Here is a 21949-nt window from a genome sequence, read left to right as displayed (position 1 = left end):
GGCGAATCGTGAGCGCCGATGCTGTGAACTCCGAGCGAATGAATGCGATGTTGTCATGTGCGGCTCTCCAAAATCACACCATGCCTCTTCATCTCCATAAGATTCAATTGTACAGTCTCTGTCACAGAACATAACATCAAACCAAACCTCCCTCCCCTTCCCCCCACCCTCGCTCTTTTTTTTCTTGCAAATACATTTTATGAAAAGTCCAAACAGCTGTTGTTGACTTGCCCATGTGAGTGAGTGTGTGTTGTATTTCTAGGGTGGTTATGCTGCCTACCGATACACTCAGCCTGCTACTGCTACCGCCGCTGCCTACAGTGACAGGTAAGACACACACCGCTGCCTGCACACCATTCACACCACCACTTCACCAGGCCCTCCGGCGGGGCCCTTAACACCCACCCACCTCACCCAGCCGAGGCAGCCTCGTTCTCTCTCACCCTTTACTCCTCTGAGGTCAAACTCTCTCCCTTCGTCACAAGCAGAGGCAGGCACACACACACACACACACACACAAAAAGGCCAGCCTGATTTATTAGCCTAATTCCTCTTGCCAGTGGTGATGGGGAATATCACGGTGCCCAGTGCAGTAATTGGCAAATTAAATCAAATGAGATGTCACTGCAAATATAATGGTGAAACACATCCATGGCGGAGCAACTGTAACTGCAGAATGAAGTGGGATAGACCTGACAGTTCCTCAGAGATGAGACAAAAGCCCGTTTGGCGGGAGACCAGAGGAAGTCGTCTTGGCTGATTTTGATTTCCTTTTATTTATTTCTTTCTTTTTTTCTTCTCTCTCTCTCTCTCTCTTGTCAATTGTGAGTGTAAGCTTATTGCAGATGGCACGCAATCAAGAATAAAGCAAATTTGGAGCCTTGATGTGATTGTAAAACATTCGCATGACACAAAAGCATATCTGCTCATGACTGTTAATGGCAAATAATGACTGTAATGCTGTCATCCGACATGTAACAACTGATATTGTGCAGCCATAACTAGATGAAGCAACACTTGATTATCATGTCATCTTAGCAGTGCTGTCATAATCTCTCAACGGTGTCCCTGCATGCCTCTTGATAAGTCGTGTGCTGTGAATCTCACCCGACCGGTTGTGAGTGGTGCTCATCATCATTACATCATGTTTATGTTATCATCACGGGCGTGTTTGTGCGTGCATAGATCCCAGAGTCCATGGTAAAGACAGATCATTAGCTGCGAATGGGGACCAAACGCACCCGAGCGCACTTTTTGATGTCTGTTGGCCGTGAACTGCATGTTGTAGTGTTTGTGATCTAAAGCCTGGCAACAATTAAAGTGGTTTCATGATCGGTTCAATAGCCACATGTGTCCTCCTCACACGCAGGGCCTTCTCTGGATAAATACAGTCGACTGTCCTCAGAAATTAAAGTCAGACCGTCTTAAGAAACCATGTTATTGATTCCAAGGGCACTTGTTGTTTTTCTGTGGCTTCTTGTTATGAGAAATCTTTTATGGTATAGCGGTAATCTGATTTGTTGGTCTGTTGGTTCGATTACTCTAGGCTTGGGCAATCATGTTATGATCTTATGCACTACTAGCCTTTTCAAGTAAAACATTCAAATATTTGATTTATCTATTTATTTACTAAATAGTAAATAAATGCAACAGAACTCATGTTAAATAAAAACAGAAAAAGATATACAATACCATTCAAAACTTTGGGGTCGGCATACTTTTTTAATTACAGGTCTTATCTGCTTACCATATTTGATCAAAAATGCAATATAAAAATAAATATTATTGTAATTTAAAATAACGGTTATATTTTAAAATGGAATTTATTACTTTGATGCAAGCTGAATTCTCAGTGACCATTATGACAGTTGTGCTTATTAATAATATAATATATATATATATATATATATATATATATATATATATATATATATATATATATATATATATATATTAGGGGTGTAACGGTTCACAAAATTCACGGTTCGGTTCGATACGATACACTGATGTCACGGTTTGGTTCGGTTCGGTACGTATTAGATACAGCAAAATGTAAAAACATCTCAACTTTTCAGAATGCCGCAAGCGCACCGCGGGTCATGTGACAAGAACCAACCAATCAGCTTCATCCTTTCCCGTAACAACGTTGAGAGCTCAGCCAAGATGAAGGAACAGCTGATCATAGTTGTATATGGATTGCAATTTTGAAATAAATTTAGTAGCAGCGCTACTGCAAGCGATTTTTAGAGCTGCAAATCCATTTATCCTTCGCTGAAATTTCCGCGTCTCATGGAGAGAGCACGTCATTGTTGCTTAGCAAAGACAGACGCCTCATGAGCGCTTCTGCCCAAGCGCTTTGGAAAGGAGGAGAAAGACGCGCTTATCGTTTTCCATGCGTTTTTAGGCACGATATGTGAACGGCCCCTAAGGCGCTCGCTCACTCAGCACGCGCTGAAGGCTCGTTGCAAAATGTCGAATGCCTTTAACAGACCAGAAATATAAGATCCTAAAATAACCAACAGGTCTGGTGTTTGGGTTGGATTCCCTGTAAGCTTTAGTTTCTAAATGCTGCAGGGATAGTTTGCTGCGTGCATGTTTCTCCTTTTTTTCGTCTTTTCCCAGATAGTACTGACGCATATATCCCAGATATTCCCGCTGGTGTTTTTTTTTTTTTTTTTTTTTATTCCCGCTGGTGTACCCTGTCATGTTGCAGATGCGACATACCGTTGTTTTTTTATCCACCACTCTCTTGCCATCACCATTATAGCTTAAAGGGAATCCAAAGTGCACCCAAACACCAGACCTGTTGGTTATTGGAGGATCTTCTCATTTCTAGTCTGTTAAACGCATTGGCTATTTTGCAACGAGCCTTCAGCGTGTACTGAGTGAGCGAGCGCCTGCTGAGTAGCCTAACATAAACATATAAGATGGTGTTTTTTTCTTCTTCGGGAGTGTCAGGGGCGTTGCCTGTTACGTTGTTTGGGTTATTGGGCTACCTTGTTGAACGCATATCATTATATTTCTCTCTCTCTCTTTTTTTTTTTTTTCAAATATAATTAATTACTCCAACGAACCGTTCGGTATACATAATGCGTACCGCGTACCGGACCGAAAGCGTCGTACCGAACGGTTCAATACGAATACGCGTATCGTTACACCCCTAATATATATATATATATATATATTATCATTATTATTATTATTATTATTATAAAATGATTTTATTGTCAATTTAATGCATCCTTTCTGACTTAAAGAGTTCATTAAAAATAAAAGAAAAAAATAAGAATAAAATACTGACCTCAAACATTTCAAAGTAGTATAAAGTTATTTTATTTATCATGGATTCTGTTGCATTTATTGGGCAATAAATACATAAATAAACTGCACCTTCAGTGACATAATTTTTTGTTGTTCTTCTTTGTTTGGTGCTGACTAAGTTAGGCTTCAGTATATCTATTGCTCTTACTTATGGATTTACAATGCTTGTGCTACAGACATGAATGGTGTGTTTCAGCTATTGCCTTAACTGTTTTGTCATTAATACAGATCTAACTCTATCTTTCATGATGTTCTATGAACCCCCACAAAATTGCCAGTGGTTCAGTTTGAATTAAAAAGGTAGTTATACAAGCAGACATAGTCAATGCTTTGCCAGTGGGCAGAGCTAATGTTAATGCTCGAACTGATTAAATTCAGAAAGTTTCCTTAATGTTGTTTAGCTCTCTGCAGAAACCTGCTTGATTGATTATGCAAATAAAGAGGCCTCTCAATAACATTTGAATTATTTTGTTTACCTTTAGACACATTTTGAGAATAATAGCAGCTTTGGGAAATTGAAACCGCAGCCCAACATACAAATAAGGTCCCTGATACAAATTCCAGCTAAATTAGTTCGCATAAGACAAGTCTTTCATAATAGAGATTATAAATGATTGTTATTGAGAAGTCATACATTTTTTAAAATCTTCAGATTTAAAACAATTGAATTATTCATTTGCAATGTAAATGACTTATAATCTCTCTTCCCTCATAAAAATAAATTATTCATGTCTCAATGAGTAACGTTTGAAGACAGTTGGAGTTTAATCGTTCAGTCTGCCTCCATTAAAATAACCTCTCAGCAGTGTTAGATGTTATCACCTCGTGTGAAAGATATCATCTCTGATCTACGCTAATCCTGCGAGTGTTTTGACTGCAGTTGATCTCTTGCCTTCCATGGTGGCAGATACCAATACCCCAAAGCTTTATCTTAACAGAATGGCACACCCTGCCATCATTAGCTATTAGCCATGGCTTCTGGTTGCTGCTCTTTGTCAAAGCTTCACTCGTTCTCCGTCAGAGATCCAGTCTCAGTGCTGCTGGGAGGAGCAGTCCGGGTCACGGCTGCCTCTTTCTCTGAAATCGCCTTTTAGCCCACAAGGCTCAGCTGATTCCATCTGAACAGCTGCGGACTGGGGGCACATGGGTCAGGAGTGCACAGTAGCCTAGCTTCCTAAAACCCACCATACTAGCATCAGCTGACCTCTGTCCCCATGACACTTGTTCAAGAGAGCTGGAGGTGGCCCGTTGTGCGTGTTTCTGGCGCTGCCTAGTTTAAACCCTCAGGGCTGGGATAGCAGCTGTGCTGGAAGCTAAAGCAACTCTTGTATGAAAGGCCGTTTATTTCATTTATTAACAAATTGTGCTGCTGACACATACCAGGCATGCTCAGCGGTGTAAAAAGCACTGAGAAATTAAACTTGATGGACAGTATAGGATTCCACACAATTAAAATCTTGTATCAATCTAAAATCTTGCTTCAGGGAAAGTATTTCTGAGTAAAATGTAAACTTTTTTCTTAGGAAGTGTTGACACTTGAATGTAGTTACTGTATTTAAAGCCTCAAGTGTCTGTTGTAGACAAAATAAATTATGTAATTAAAAAGCTATGATTTGATTTGGATTATGTTGATGCTTTTTCATCCCTTTATAAGAATGAATATACAAGGAATTCACTTACCTGAGCAAATTATGTTTCATTTAAAACATTCTAAGAAACATAATTTGACTTCTTAGTTCAGGAAGACTGACAAAAATGTACACTACATATATAAAAAAATAAATAAATAAATAATATAATTATTAATCACCAAATCGACATATTAGAATGATTTCTGAAGGATCAGGTGACTCTTAAGAGTGGAGTAATGATGCTGAAAACTCTGCTTTGATCACAGGAATAAATTACTTTAAGATAAATAAATAAAAAAAACAGTTATTTTAAAGAGGCCATGAATTGAGAAATCACATTTTCCACATGTTTTGACATGTGAAAGGTCATTGTACTATAATTAGCTACCAAAGGATCCTAAATCTAGGAAAGTGATCATTTATTTGTATTAACTATTTGAGTGTCTCAGTAGAGCAGTATTTGTTTGTTCAGTACATTTCACTGTAGATTCTTTGATAATCAGTCTCGGTTTCGGCACGCAAAATAAACTTACCAGTACAGTTTGCAAGAAACCATATAAATGCAGATTTAGTAAAGCATAAAATACTTAAAAATAAAGTAAAATAAAGTACTGACCCCAAACTTTTGAATGGTAATGTATATTTGTTTTAAAATATGAATAGATTACATAAAGTACATACGTCATGATAGCTTACAAAATAAATGTTATACTTTACTAAAAAGTTAAATGTTTTAATTAGAAGAGTTATTGAGTACAAGTGCAAATATTTAGTTTCAGGTAAACTAAATATTTCCCAAAATGATGCTTATTTGTATGAATAAAGTAAAATTACTCAAGTGATTTACACCCCTGAATGTGTTGTCTGTCTTTTGCTTGGGAAGTGCCTGTGACCCTTAATAGCTAATACAAAGAGAGGAAACTCTGTCAAATGTATGTGTCTTATTAAATTATAGAAATAAATACTGAATGGCAGTTGAAATGTAATATAGCAATATGTGTGATGTAGTCCAGTAGAACTGCTCATATTTAGTGCTTGTGACTTTAGCGTCTTCATGAAGTGCATGTTTAGTCTGTAATGTGTTTGAATGGTCATATCTGAAGCCAATACATATCTGATTTTGCAACATATCTGTTATAGAAAGTGCACCATTTGATGCATGTGTTCAAATGCATGTCTGCATTGAGCTTTACTCCCTAGAGTATATGTGTGAGTGTTTGTGTGTGTGTGTGTGTGTGTGTGTGTGTGTGTGCATTGGGACGGTCAATACTGTCATGCCGAATAGAACATTGTATTCAAAACAAGCCCCCTAACATGATTAAGAAGGCCGATTCAATCTGAATGCTTAGCGGGAATGAATGATTCATTTAGTTATTAAAAATAGCTCCAAGCGGCAATTAAAAAGGGGCCTGGCAATATGGCGGCCAATGTCTCTAATTAGACGTGAGATCAAGCCATGACACATCATTTGTCACACCTGTGCAGTGACTCAGAAGCCTGTGCAGTGCAACCAATGATTTATTTTATTTTATGTTTATTTAAGTTTGTTATTATTAATATTTGCAAGGGATTGTAGGATTATTCTCTAGTCCTTTCTATGGTGTATGTTTCTGCTGGCTTAAATATGTAAACAGTTAATGTTAAATATAAATTAAATAAATGTTCATAGTTCACAAAGATTCAAGGTGCACTTAGTAATTTTTATTTTTTTGTGGTTATTGTTGTCGCATATTGAACGTAACGACACCTAGTGGGGCAGATGAAGTGTCACTCAAACTTTTTCTGTTACTATTCGAAGTAAGCCCTGATGACAACATTATTTTAAAATCTAATTATGTGACCTCAGTATGTTAGCCCCCATGAGGTGACCCGCTTTGTGGATTATAAAACAGCATGAATTGACATTTTCAGTTTAACAAAAAATAAAAAAAATTGTGGGCTCTGTCTTTTTTATTTTTGTTGAAAATTTACTGAACAAGTCTGAAGGTGAGTTTGTAAAAAAATAAAATAAAATAAAAATAATAATTATTAATTATTAATAATTATTATTATTTGGCCACTGGCTTAAAAGTAATTTCAGATGAAGAGCTTACATTCACATTAAAATGATGAAAAACAAACAATAGTATTATTTGATTAATATTAAGTTCAAAAGAACAGCATTTAATTGAAAAAAAAGACATTTTGTAACATCATGAAATTTTTTTTTTTAACTTTGATCTATTTGGTTTTGCCTAATAAGAGTGAATAAAAAAAAAATTATAATAAAATCTTACTGAAACCGTGAATTTTTCTAAATGCATCCATTTCTTTACCTGTATAATTTTTTTAATGAGGATAAAAAAAAAAAAAATTTAACTGAGTGCACCTTGTTATTTAGACATTTTAAAATATATCTCAAATAAAATCTCTCCATATACCTGTAGCAGTGGGAGTTTTGCTTTTCTCTCTCTTCTCATCCCTCTCCCAAGAAAATGTTATATTATATGAGATAAGCACTTTGATGGATAATATTATCTGTTTGATTTCCAATATGATCTGTGTATAATGGTTGCAGTCTCAGGTGTTTGTAATGGGCTTGAAGGTTGGCTTTTATGTGACCGTTCAAGGCCATCCCAGTGCTTTTCAGTAATGCTGTGAATGCAGTTCCTTGACTTTTACAGAACAATAGTGATGGAGGGAGGGGGTTTACAGAGGAGAGGACGTTTAGAGTGGCTAAATCAAAGCGTCTCGCACATAGCTGCAGTTTCTATTGAATCGGCCCCATGGTTATGAGGTTATGATTTAGTCTCATCTCTGATATACTGTATATGTCTTTTTTTACTCCTCTTCTTTATTCCCGCATTTGCATCTCCAATCTCCCTAGCATGCTTTTCCCTGTTCCTCCATGTCGATATGAGCACTTAGAGCTCTGGTTCTTTTTGCTTGTGAGCTAAAACCCATTATACCACCATACCCCCCCCCCCCCCAACCCAACCCCTTCCATTCCCTAACCCCAACCCCCCACCCCCTTCCTCCTCTTCCCCCTCCCCCCGCCTCTCGTCCATCCAGCCAGTCAGCAGGCGGTATTGTAAATTTTATCTTCTCTTGCAGAAATCATTTCGTCTTCGTTGCAGCAGATGAAATTTCTTGTAACACCTCCTCAGGTAAAATAAATAAATATAAATGAATACCAAATCACCCTCACTTTCTCGATGCACCCAAGAGGGAGCGAGCATATACCCCCTTTTTTATGCACCCTGACAGTGAGTGCTTCTATTGCCCGGCTGTCTCCTTATTTCTGCCCCCTTTTAATTAGTAGATGTTACGTTTTTTTCCTTACTTCGTTTCTCTTGAATGCTCTTTTTTTGGGCGAGTGGAGTAGTTTTGGAGTACTGCATGAGGATAGCTGGAAGGCATCGCATTCGTGGTTCTCATCTTCTGTTTCTCTCTCCCATGGCACTGCTTGGAAGAGGCATGTGTTCCTTGAAGAGTGAAATGAACACATTTGTCACGAGCTTGGAATCTGTGATTTTCCTTTTTTTTTTTTTTATCTCAATCTTCCTTGTGTTCCATGGTTCCTTTGAGTTCTCTCTCCACCATCGCCTCCCTCTCCATTAGATCTGTGTATGTGTGTGTGCGCAAGAGGGCCTTTTTTTTTTTTTGGTTGGTTGGTTTGTTTATGTTATTGTTTTACAGGTGTGTTGTGCTGTTGTTGTTGTCATATCAAGGTTGCTCTTGTAGTATATGGTGTCTTTCACATTGGCTGTAGATGGCTAGATCTTGGGAATGACACAAGTGTGATTGTTACAAGCTTGAGTCACGGTATACAAAAAGGAAAATGGACCTGTCCATCCGCGCACTGATTTTATGACAGCCCTTTTTTTTTCCTTTCCTTCCTTTTTCCCCCCTCGCTCATGGAAAATGAATATGCTAACAAGGCTGTGATTTAGCAGAAGGCACTTTCTTGAAGACTACTGTACGCTGTTTTCTGTAAAACACAATTGGAATTTGTCATTTGGAGTCTGAAAAACATGCAAATTATGGTTTAATTGTCCCTGTTCAATAATTGCTGATAACCCTGAAGGCCACATGCATCCTGTTCACAAATCCATGTAATCAGTAAGTAATATATCCACATATAGACCAACTCACATTAGCACCTAAAGCACAGCCCGGCATTGTTTAAAGAAATCATAGAAATGAGCTGTCCGTTCGGTCTCCTGGTGGGAAAAGTCAATACATTTAGACAAATGGTGCTGCTAGAACACACATTTTCCAAAATAATGAGCATCAAGTCAATAATGCAGATATATCCCAGCCATCTGAGATTTATTAACCTGTATCTCAGGGCCCAGATCTAATTTAGCCGTATGTTGGTGTTCATTAACAAACATGGAACTTGGAGTCTCGATGGGTGGCAGGAGGAGCCTAGTATAACAGATCACAGAACGGAATAAACCAATAGTCACAAGTTTACGAGTTGAAGCTTAAATTTGTAGTGCGTTTCCGGCAAGCACTGCTAGAAAAACAGACAAAAAACATTTTCAGTGTCCTTCAAATGGCAATTAAAAACCCCAGTTCTTGCATTTCGGGTGACTCATCCAATCAGCATTTCTTCTCTTACTTAATGCTTTAGGACTAATTCACCATGTGCTATATCCTCAGGGTCACCTTTTCAATCTTAGCTCCAGAAGAGTGGAGGCAGCCCTGGTTTGATCACTGAACTGCATACTCATTAAAACTAACCCCTGTAAACACAGATAACACAGGTCAAACAAAATACTTGGCCGCGCATTGAAATATGAAGACAGAGCGACTGTGTAGTGAATAACAATGTCTATACTAATTTGCAGTGGATTAACTTCTTAATCGCCAGGAGTGGAAGAATATGTAAATTGGCTCATTTCTCTGCTCTCTGATTGGCTCTGTATCTGGTTCAGAAACACCATGCATGCATAACAAGGCTTTGAGGAGCAGATATTCCAGGTTGCTTTCAAACGAAGCCTACTTGAACTTTGAGGTAGAACAGGGTGAGATCTGAGGATAAAAGACATAAAAAAAGTATAAATTAAGCTCACATTTAAGCTAAACACCCTGCAACATTTTCATCATATCGGCCCCAAACGAGAATAATGAACAGATGTTTTTCGTTTTTGGTGCAAGTACTGTAAAACATTGATCTCTGGTCTGTTTGGGTTTTTTTCCCCTATGTTTTTTTCTTTTCTTTTTTTTTTTTTGCCTGTTTGATCAATATGCCTAAATTAAACTACTAAAAAATTGAAGGGTTGTTTGTGCAAGTGTATTGAACTAGAAAAAAACAAGCAAATTCCTCTTGGTACCAATTTGCAAAGTTTGTATGTATAAACTGATATTGCCGTAAGAGTATGAATAGAGCAGTGAGGTCTTGCTCAAGTGGCCCTTCAACTTTCAAACAGTGATGTCTTCCTCTTTGACCTGTGTAGCATGACTGCAAGAGCCATGTGATCTTCTCCTCTTTGACTTCATTTGATTGTCATTTTCCAAACACTCAGAAACCATCACCATACGTAGTTGCTTCAGTCCGTGGTGTCGTATATGACTGTAAGACGTTTGTGTTTGCATAGAAAAGAAGAGATTTTCAACTTGGCAGCGCGATCTGACCATCTCTCCGTGTATCCACAGTTACGGACGAGTTTATGCTGCCGACCCCTACAACCACACACTTGCTCCAGCAGCCGCATACGGCATTGGTGCCATGGTGAGCGTGAATCTCCATCTCCATCCGTCTCGATTCCACTTTCTTTCTTTCTCTTTCCTCATTACCTCTTTATTTATCCCTTCCCTGCTCTTTCTCAGTGCACGCTTGTCATGTAAGCTCATTCTTTTCCCTTTTCTTCCCACCTATTCCTCCTGCATGGATTTCAGCACTGCTGACATCTCCTCACTTAAACTTAATTGAATTTGTCTCTTGTGCTAACGGCAGCTGAAATGCCACATTAATCCTCCCAGTAAACGTGATAAATGTCTTAATTTCTTGGCAGTGTAGTGCATGTTAGTTATTATATTTCTAATTTTGTGAATATCACCTAGCCGAGCGCTCCCCTTAATGGAATAATTAGTCATTTTGATAATTAAATCCATCACCTAAGTGGTGCTGTAGCAACAGCTAAAAGAGAGAGGGAGCAGAGGAGTGAAGAAAGAGTGCGAGGAGTCTCCAGGCACCTACTGCGATGTGCGACTGCTTCTGATCCCAAAAATGTCCACGTTGCATACAAAACGTACACTGCAAAGATCAATTTCTTAATCTGTATTTTTGTCTGATTTTCCAGTAAAAATACTTAAAACAGTTGTGTATGTTAATAAGACATTTATTTATTTTTTTATTATCATTATTATATACTTTGCATCTGTTGCTCATTTTTTGATTTGCTCTGTAAGTCATATATTTCTTTCACCCCTTTTACATTTTTAAGTAGCTAAATGCATCTCTTCTGGCATGAGGTGTGTTGGTGTGCTTGCTGCATGATGGAACGTGATTGGTTTTCGTCCGGGGGGTATGTACGGCAAATAGCCTGAATGCTAGCGGAGGTCTCCTCTGAACTGTGTGATTTAAACGTGTCCAAACCCGTGGCTTCTCTTCCAGAATGCTTTCACTCCCTTGACTGATGCCAAGACCAGAAGCCACGCCGACGATGTGGGTCTCGTTCTTTCTTCTTTGCAGGCTAGTATATACCGAGGTGGATACAGTCGTTTTGCGCCATACTAAAAAAACAAACAAAAAAAAAAACTTTCAAAACCTATTGAGAATCTTCCTGTGGGGGTAACGGAGGAGTAATTCAGAGGCCTGGGTATTGCAATACATGCAGTAGTGCATCATTTTAGCATCTCTTAAGAGAGAGAAGACAAAAACGGATATTTTTCATCTTATACCTCAGATATTTTGTGCTGTGTATTTTAATATTGTGGGTTTTTCATTTCTAAAGATTACATAGATCGTTGGCTGTAGAGGTTTCTGTGGTGATCTAGAGAGCTGCTAGATTTTAAAAAGATTAAAAAAATAAAGTAAGATACAAATTGTTAGGGCTTTATCATGTAAATGAGTTATGTATGATAAATATTCAAGTCACTTCGGGGTTATCTTATTCTGTAAGGGTGTAAGTGACTAGAGTCGTCCAGTGGTTTCTGCTTCCATTTGACATCGCCTTTTGTCTTTCTTTTGGTTTCTTTTGTTTCTGGGTTCTGTGCCGTGAAGGAGGCGTGTGCAGGGGGTTGTGGGTAGGAGTAGATGCGGGCGTGGTGGGCGAAGGACCGGGGGCTGGCGGTAAAGTCGGTGTAGTTCCCCCGAGTGCAGTGAAGACACAGAGCTGGTCAAAGAGACCACTGAGGTATCGATTATTTAAGCTGTCTCATATCAGTCATTACTCAAAGCCAAAGGTTATGTTCCTGGGGTGTTCAGTGTGTATATTTAGACTATACAAAGCAGCTCGTAGAAACTCCCCAAAAATTCCCCATGACAGTATTTTACTGTTTAACTATTAGCTAGTCCTTAAGACAGACCCGCGCTAGTTTAGGCCTACCACCAGATGTTCTTTTTATATTACAGTACTTCCAGTACGTCGATTGATATAAATGCTGACTTTTATAATACGGGAGAGATGAAACACGAAAAAAAAAAAAACGGCGACAGTAGCGCCGTTTATTTTATTATTATTTTTTTGTTTTTTTGTTTTTGTTTGTTTGTTTGTTTTTGTTTTTTTTTCAGTTTTTTCTCAGAAGTTAAGAAACTCTGATTATTTGTACAAGACGAGAGTGGGAAAAAATTAACTAACAGTGTATTAAATTTGATCTGTGCAGTGAAAATGTTCTCTTATACGAAAAACACAACTGTATAATGTTTTAGATTTAGTGTGGTAGACCAGCTGTTAGAGAAAAGTGTCTCATTTTTTATGGAATCATACACAGATTTATATCAACACTTTACAAGTAATGCAATCATTATGTAGATATAATCATAGTATTTTTGTCAACTGTACAATTTTGCACACACATCCTGCAATTTTTTTCCATCACTACTACTACTACTTCTCGATTGTGGGACGTTCTGTTGTCTTTTGGCTCTTTTGGTTCTTTTGGTTTTGAGATCATTTTCAATGTGACATCCTTTGTACTATTATTTTCTAGAACACAGCCTTTACACTTTGAAACTGTTTGATTATCGAGAACCTGAGAAATATATGACTTGTGAAAAAGAGATCTATATGTAAATAGGAATAATGAGAACTATGTCATTTACAAGTGCTACACAAACAAGCTGTCGAGGTGTTCTTGAAGAGTCGCAGCTTGGCTGTGCATATGCGAAGACTTCCCTTCATGTTGTTTACAAGTATACCTAATTAGAGGTGTTTGTCACATATCTTTTTTTTTCTTTCTTTTGTATTTATAAAAGTTTCAATTGCATAAAATACAAACAAAAGAGCAGCTCCAGTTTATCCGGCTGCGAATATCCTCTTGTGTACTGTGTGCCTCACATCACACAACTCGGCAAAAATATCTTACCCACTGCTGTGATTCTGCTCTTTCTGCTTTAAGTACGTGTTGTGGACCGGCTTTCTCCTTGTCACTGTATGTGCATGCACTATGATCTGCATAACAATAACCATCAATAAAGTTTCTCAAGATAACGGGAATTTGTCTCAGAATTTCTTTGCACGATGCCAGCGGATCTAATATTCAGATGATGGAGCGCGTTTGTCCTCTGATCTGATTTCATTGGCTAAAATTGCATTGAAAGCTCAAGGCGAAGAGGAGATGATCATCTCCGAGGAGGTTAAGTGGAATTGATGCTGCCAGGTCTGAGGTGGTCATCTGTACGCCTTTAAGAAGACTCTGTATCCAGGATGAAGGAGCGAGATCGCATTCTTGCAGTCTGATTAGGTTATCCCACACACTTTCAGGGTTATGAAACATCACCCGGTCGCAAAAGGAAGCCACAATATGGGCTTATTTTAGGGTGCAGTTAAAGATTGAATGGGGGAAAAAAAAGTGGAGCACAATCACCAATAGCAATAGATCATTCGCATAACAGTGCTGCAAATGACAATATTCTGAATGTGCTATGAAGAACATTCTTTTGGAGAACGTGGGACCCTGAACCTGTCTGCCCCGCATAACTCTTAAGTAGCACATATTCATTAACTTGCTCTCATTTCGCTAAGGTATGAGGGAATTTCATAAATGATGTATACTACAGATAGTTCTAATTGAAGAAAAGAGGAATTACCCCGCATTCTCGATTTGATCAGTGTAATTGGAAAAACTTAGCCAGGGGTTCCTTGGAAAGATAAGCAATATAAATGTTTAAATGTGATGAAGGAGTCACATTATGCTAGGTAATTACAGCACCTCTTCTCAGAAATGGGTGATCAATAATTAACGGATCTGGGGTCACAAGTTGGGGACATAATTTAAAATTGGTTATTAATTCTATTATGAGAAATGTACATTCTCTTCAGATGATGTTGCTGAGTCCACAGGGAGAGGTAAAGGAGGTCTGATGGTTTTAACACAGTCTCTCTCTCACTCGTGGTTCGGTCCCTTTTCCCACCGGCTCAGTAATGTGATGATTTATGTTTCTGAATTAAATCAGGTATTAAATGAAGTAATTTGGGTCTCTTTGCTCAGTTTGATTGGCTGAATGAGACTGGATTGATTGTCATGCATTTTGCAGGGAGTGGACGCTGGCTTTCTAACAATCGGTCAGTCGTTGCTCTCTCATAACACTGCAGACTTGCAAATCACAGCTGGCACTAGGATTCAGGCGCATTGGATTCTATGTGGGATTGTTCAGAGATTCAGATCAAGGGAGAAAAAAAAATCACTAAATATGAATTCCCCAATAGTAAAAGCTGTTTTAAAGCTGATCATCTTCTAAGGCCTTTTCACACCAAGAAAGATGACAACAATACTAGCGTCCTCACCAAGGCATGAACACATTTGTTTATTATAAGTATGTGCTGCAGTTAAGTCTTCTGATACTTTAAATGCTCAAGATTGGATTCTGATTGGCTGCCAATGTAAGATTACAGAATCTTTTTCAAAGTGACTTTTTGAAAGTGATTTTTTTTTTTAATTCAGAATATTTTTTTAAGTTAATGTCCTTGGTGTGTCATCCAGTCTATCTGCTCTATAACCAGTCAGCAGACCAGGTTGGAAGAACGGAAAACCATCTTAGACTTTTTTAAACTCTTTCAGAAGGGTTGCTTTAAATCAGTGATTCTCAAAATCCCCGGCTGTCCACAATAATATTCAAAGTAAAAAAATAATAACTTCTGAATTTACAGAAATCAGAAGCTTTGAAAATACAGGTCACTAAAATGATTAAACTGTAGAATTCCAGACGTCTGAGGATGAATGTGAATTGGTCTTTAGTCATCTTGAGGCACCCCAGTGGACCCCAGCCCTGTTTTCGTTTTCAATATTATACAGTCACAGACTTGTAAATGTAGCAATTCATTAGAGACACAGCAGGACTGGGCACCCGGAGAAAAAGGCCATACGTCACGACACTCGTAATTACAAAAACTGTCATCCCATTGCAGTTTACACTGCGTCTCCAAAGCCATTCGTCACGAATGGGACCTGCATGAGTTACTGTCATATCGAAGATTTGTGCTCTGCACCTAGCAACCTCTTGCCTGTGTGAGCTTTATCAGGCCCTCGCACTTAAATTGTCACCAGTCGGCTGGATTTCATGCAAACTTTCTTGACGCTCATGACACGGGCTGATACAGGAGGTGCACATTATGAATGTATGACTGAGTGAGCTAGAGAGAAGCAGGAGGCAGCAGGGCAGAAGCTAATCGCCTCTCCATCATATCTGTTCTGCTCTACTTTCTCCCGCAGAGTCTCTGATAATAGACATTTCATCAGAGATTAGGCACCAGGCATCTAAACACTGCTCCAGGGGAGCCCTCGCGTCGCTGAGGGAAGCTCTTCGCCCTCCTCCTCCTCCTCTCGCAGCCCTGTCTTTTTCCGGAGTCTCCAAATGACTCATCAGACCCATGATGCAAATGAGACCTATGTTGAGATGCCTGGGTGTTGTTTTCAATTGACTGGAGCCCCGTGGAATTCAACAATGCAGTGATGCAACCCTCCGTTTTCAATTTCAAAAGGCCACAGATTTGATCGTGTCTGCTAAATCCAGCGTGTGGTTCGCATGAGGTAATGTGTCGAGTTCGTCAGCATTCTTGGAGTGGCCGAGATGACATCACCACTGTGCAGAACGAGCTGATGTGAGAGTGATGTATGCAAACATTAATGTGCATCACTTTGAGTGAAGACATCAAACAGACAGCGCATCTGCTGAGGCACACTGTATCTTTTAGCTCTTTCAGCATTTGAATGCACTCCTAAAAAGCACAATAATAAGTTTGGGGTCAGTGAGATTTATTTTAATGTTTTTGAAAGAAGTCTGTCATGCTCAGCAAGACTGCATTTATTTGATCAAAAAATACAGTAATAATAAAAATAATAAAACTGCGAATTGTAACACTGTGAAATATTGTGATGTTGTCAAAGCTGCATCATTGTAAAAATAAACTATTTATTTCACACACACAGATATATATATATATATATATATATATATATATATATATATATATATATATATATATATATATATATATATATAATTTAATGGGTAATTTAAGTTAAAAAAAATATTAATTTAATGAAATCTATAAAACATCACATTAATTTATACCTATTTTCATACATTAAAATTGCTATAAATTAAATGTTATGTTTAATTTAAAAAATAAATGAGATATTACTTTGTTTAATGTGTTTTGTACGTAGCCCATGGATATGATAATTCACATCTCACAATAAAGCAGAAGTCTTATTGTTTTCACAGAGCGCCTGGGCTATGATGACGAAATATATATTCTCTTTGCATCAAATGATTTAACGTATCCATATTGGATATTGGGAAACAGAAAATGGCATTAGATCAAAAATATAACATCAGTTATTAAATTGGCACATGCCTGTGGTGGCAGAAACAAGTTGATCTTTCTAAAGCTGAAGTGATAAAGGATTAGCTGAAACACCAAAGAGAGTCATGACTCCAAAAGAGCCTTTAGATGTTTTGAACATCTGCGCTATAAAGCTGCACTATGAAAAGGCATATGGATATAATTGCATTAGCAAAAAAAAAAAGTGCTAGGGAGCCTTGTTTTTAGTCAAACTGTTTGTACACTCAGTTTGCAGTGTTAATAGTAGGCCAAGTGTGCACACATGGGAACTGCTCTTACTGTAAACACAAGCATTACGAAAAATGAGTCAGTATATATTACAGTGCCTGTGATTGTAAGAATGAACCTCCCTCTAAAGAAGCAGCTTTACAATCCTGTGGTGTGAGCATAGAGATGCAGATTCTCCTCTCCAAACCTATGAACCATCACATTCCACGGAGGTTATGTAACACAGTGCCTTAGGAGCTGACAGAAGTGATATGGTTTCTAGTATGTGGAGTAGTGTCGACTGTTGTTGATGATATTATTATAATAAAATTACATTAATGCTGTGAAATTAACCCTTAATGTCTAACTGCCACTCTTCGGTATTTGTCAAAAAAAAAAAAAAAAAAGACTTAATGGAAACTGTTGTAATTATGGACGTTATTCATCCAGACATGTACTTTACTTGGAAATTAAATCTATTAAATACAGATTCTGGAATGACTATAATACATTACATTTATACAGAATTTGGTTTTGTCACATTTCAAAACAAAACAGACACATTATTTTCTTTTGCTGTCAGTCATTTTATTTGTAGAGTTCAAGAACATCTGTTTACATTTTCCCCAGGGCACTGGGATTGATTCAATCACTGGTAGGAGCGTATTTCAACTATTGTTTTTAATTATGGATTATCGTGCAAAGTTGTGAGCCCGTTTAATAGTGGGCTACTCTCTACCCTCCAGACCCTCATGAAATCCCTTGCACTGTGCTGTTGCTTATTTGTTTTGGCACATTTAGTCACAAATCACGGTCTCACATGTCTAATAAAATCTCATGCATGAGATTTGCATCTGATTTGTGCAGTTCAGAATGCGAGCAGTGATTCCATTGTGAAATGCATGGAATACATGAGCATGGAAAATCTGATTATCATGCTCTGATAATATGCAGACATTCGAGAGAAGACTGTTTTTATTGAGTCATATTTTTTCTCTCCTATCCCCTTCCAAAACATTTTTCTTAAACATTTCTTTACGAAAGCAAGGCATTTCCATTTCGTTATTTAATTTATCTCTCTCTCTCTCTCTCTCTCAAAAAGAAAAAAGCACAGCCTTGTTCCGTGTGCATCAATATCATTCATATGATTTTACCGGGGCACGTTATGCACAGTTCAATGGCTCAATATTCCATAAATGCTCTCTCGTGAAATATCACCGATGTGAGATGACACGCTGATTGTTTTTATTTTCTAGTGTAGATGTGCGTGTGGATGGAAAGAGTTTATTACCACTATTGCAATTTATTTTGGTTTTACTAGCTCTTCTAACCGACCCTTCTCACTTGATCCACACTAGCGGAGTTCCAAACGTTCAACGCGTTTATTCTCAGTGTTCTACCTCCACCTGCTGGTCATAAAGAGAATGGCTGTTTAAAAGACTGCCACCAAGCAGTGCAGTGCAGGCATGCAGTTTTCTACATAAACATCACTCGTCGAAGGCCTATGACCTCTCACCGTAGCCTACTATTTTAGTGATGCTTCGTAATGACAATAGATGAGGAGAAGGAGGGTTGCTCAATCACATCAGTTCCAGACTCCTTTGCCCAAATATTGTACATCACAAGCCCTATCTCAATACTGCTGACATCTAGGTCGACTGTGGTTTGACATGGCAAGCGCTCTAGCCTCTTTTTTCCTCCTCTCTGTCTCATTAACTCCCTCACGCGCACTCTTTCCCTCCATCTCTCCCATCTCACGCACACCCACTCTTTCCTCATTCTCCCTCCCTCGCTCTCTGTCTCTCTATCTGTCTCACACCCACTTCTTCTCTCGCTTTCTCTTCTCTTCCTACCTTGCTGTCGGCCTCCTCACACCCAGCACCTCCATATGCTGCTCTTTAATATTTGATCAGCTCCATCTTGTCTGCAGCCAGCGCCAGTGACTTCACGGGATAAATAGCGTCTGCCTGCATCGCATCGCCTCCCCGCGTGCCTCTGCAGTGCGTAATTACGCACAGAATTTATGTGAGGCAGCAGCTTTGTTTATTTGCAAACTGCTCGCAGTAATTGATGCCAGTGTGGAGTGCGGCTTGCTTCTGGCCCTCGCGCACGGACCCCGCTCATTTTAAAAAAATATTTTTTATGACTAAACAGCTTGGCCGCTGGAGCTTGTGCGCTAGCAGCGTGGTAAATATTCGTATCTCTCTTTAAACTGGGGTTTGTTGGGAAGTGAGGGGCCTGCCGCAGTGAGAAGAGACAGACGAAGGCTGATGTGGTGCATGCGGTGTTGGGCTGGTAACGTAGGCTACTATCTGGAACAGGTGCCCATTTTCGACCCCCATCCGAATTACTACCCTACTTGTTCAAGTCGCTACCTGATTGCCTAATCCTAACCCCACCCCTACTCCTAAACCTACCTAGGGGGGTAATAATTCGGCAGGGGGTCGAAATTGGGCACAACACCGGCACCAGGTGGACTTCAATGCAAAATACAGTGTGGATGATTTCGCGCGTGCAAAAGACCAAACTGTCAGTAGAGTTAAAATTGTGACACAATTATAGATTTCTGTTAATTAGAACACTGTGACAGACAAACATAAATCCATACACAGCAAAATACGTCAGTTTTTGTTTCATTCTGAAAAACTGCGATAAAAGAAAGTAAAGATAAAACAATGTGCATTTACTTAAATTTAAATGGTAGGCTATAAGTTACAAAGAATATAGAATATAGGCCACATTGAATTAGATTGTATACCCTATGTGTGTGTGTGTGTGTGTGTGTGTGTGTGTGTGTGTGTTTACTGGTGTATACTGATTATGGTTTATGATGACACAAATGTGTATAATGACATGGGTACTACAACGTAAACATGATTTATGAGGACACCTCTTGTGTCTCCATAAAACAAAATGCTAAAAAAAAAACATTCACAAGCCGCTGTTTTATGAAAACAAATAAATAAATAACTAATCCAGTAGTTTAATGGGTATATTAGAAAGTACAGCTCAGTATAAAAACCATTGTAAGTGTGTGCAATTGTTCTGACCTGTATACTTTTTAAAATACATGAAAGAAAAAGTGGTTATATACATTTTATTATATTTTAAATGAAGGTTATTATATTTTAATAAAAAACCTTGTAAAGATTTTAAGTGACAATTAATTAGTTTCTAGGAGATATATATGCGTATAAAGATGTGAAAAAAATTACTGTAAAAAAAAAGAATAATACAAAAAACTGTTAAAGAGCAGTTTTGGATTGTCAAATGTTACAGTAGGATACATGTGGATAGAAGAACTGTTGATACTGGAGTAGGTTTTAGAGCATAAACGAGATTCAAAACTTCAAAACTAAAGAAAGGCATTACATCTGTACACCAGCAGAGGGAGACAATGATCACATAATGTAACATCACATAAATGAGGTAAAGGCCCTTTAGAAAAAAAAGAAAGAGGATGTGGAGTTTCTCATTAGTTCTAAGAATATAATCAAAAGCATCTACAGATAATGCTGTAATCAAGGTTGAATGAATGACTGACAAAAGAAGAGATGAGTTCAAGGTCAACCTCAAAAAGCAAGGCCTTAAAATATTCAGAAGAAGTGGAGCAGAAGGTCTCTGAAATATAGCATTAATGATGGAATTGTTTCTCACAAACATTCAGCTTTACACTTCACGAGATGTTAACTGATGAACATGAGTCATGTGGATTACTTGAGGATTATTGTCATGCTTTAATCAGCCGTTTGGACTCTTATTCTGACGGCACCCATTCACTGCAGAAGATCCAATGGTGAGCAACTGATGTAATGCTAAATTACAACAAATCTGTTCTGATGAAGAAACAAAATAAAAATTTTGGGGTGAACTATTCCTTTAATAACCAAAGCTGATAAGTTGTTTTATATCATCATCAGTGTGATATATATACTGCAAGCTAATCTCCATCCAAAATTATTTTCTTTCTGTGTAATATGGCCTTAATTAGAAACTTTATGATAATAGTAATCATAATGTAAAATCCAAATTCATATATTCAAGAATGCACTTCAGACGTAGATACAAGGGAAGAATACAATTATTTTGTAGATTTAGATTTAAATTTTGAGATTTAAGATCAAGCTGATCCTATTAAGAATTCATCATCATCTTTTTGTTTACATTCATTCTGATTTGTATTATTTCTGACTCATCTCACGCAAGCCCAAAATCAATACTTTCCACTTCTCAGATCGCCGGGATCAAAATATTTGATGGAAATTCTGTAGCAAGAAACTTTGCATTGGAGAAAGCATTGGATATCCTAAAGAATATTTTCTACAAGTCTCTTCGATCAGTAGAAATCAGTTATCTATCAATCAGACAGATGCAGCAAGGCTGTTTCCAAAATTGCAGTGTGTAATTCCCAAAATAATACAATGCTATCAGAAACCTTTGTGTGGGACAGATCCAGCCATCTGGAGAGGGTGAAGCATTTGCTTTCATTTGTGCTATAGTCATAATTTATTCTTGTGTGCCACTTCCTGATCTGGGAAAATTAAAGGTTTTAGTCCTAATAAAACAGTATAAATACAAGCATGTATTCAGCGAGATCTAGATGTAAGTAGAGATCCGAAGGTCAGACTGTTAATTAGGCAAATTGGTAGCAACTGATTAGGAATATATTTGCAATCACTGTCGTTTCTTCTTATCTGAGGTCTAAATTAGCACTCTACATACACTTCAACATGTATGATGGATATATAAATTGGCATTCAAAAAGTAAATCAGAGGGCAAGACCTCTCAAC

General features: G+C 38.1%; 1 protein-coding gene across 12 annotated transcripts in view; it reads left to right on the top strand.

The window, feature by feature from the left end:
* Positions 1 to 13600, top strand: part of LOC127948715 (RNA binding protein fox-1 homolog 1-like) — a 252507-nt gene extending 238907 nt beyond the window's left edge. For 10 of the 12 annotated variants that reach the window (XM_052545366.1, XM_052545400.1, XM_052545402.1 and 7 more), the window contains 3 exons: positions 263 to 327; positions 10596 to 10671; positions 11557 to 13600. In XM_052545366.1, the coding sequence (XP_052401326.1) occupies positions 263 to 327; positions 10596 to 10671; positions 11557 to 11679 (264 nt within the window). In that variant the 3' untranslated portion in view covers positions 11680 to 13600. Of the gene's footprint in view, positions 1 to 262; positions 328 to 8045; positions 8099 to 10595; positions 10672 to 11556 lie in introns of all 12 variants that reach the window. The other 2 variants (XM_052545393.1, XM_052545439.1) reach the window with 2 other exon arrangements.
* Positions 13601 to 21949: the final 8349 nt, after the last annotated feature.

The sequence above is a fragment of the Carassius gibelio genome, chromosome A3, assembly GCF_023724105.1.
Source record: "Carassius gibelio isolate Cgi1373 ecotype wild population from Czech Republic chromosome A3, carGib1.2-hapl.c, whole genome shotgun sequence".
Classification (NCBI taxonomy): Eukaryota; Metazoa; Chordata; class Actinopteri; order Cypriniformes; family Cyprinidae; genus Carassius; species Carassius gibelio.
Note: the sequence above shows the minus strand (reverse complement) of the source record. Positions and strands in the feature narration are given on the sequence as shown.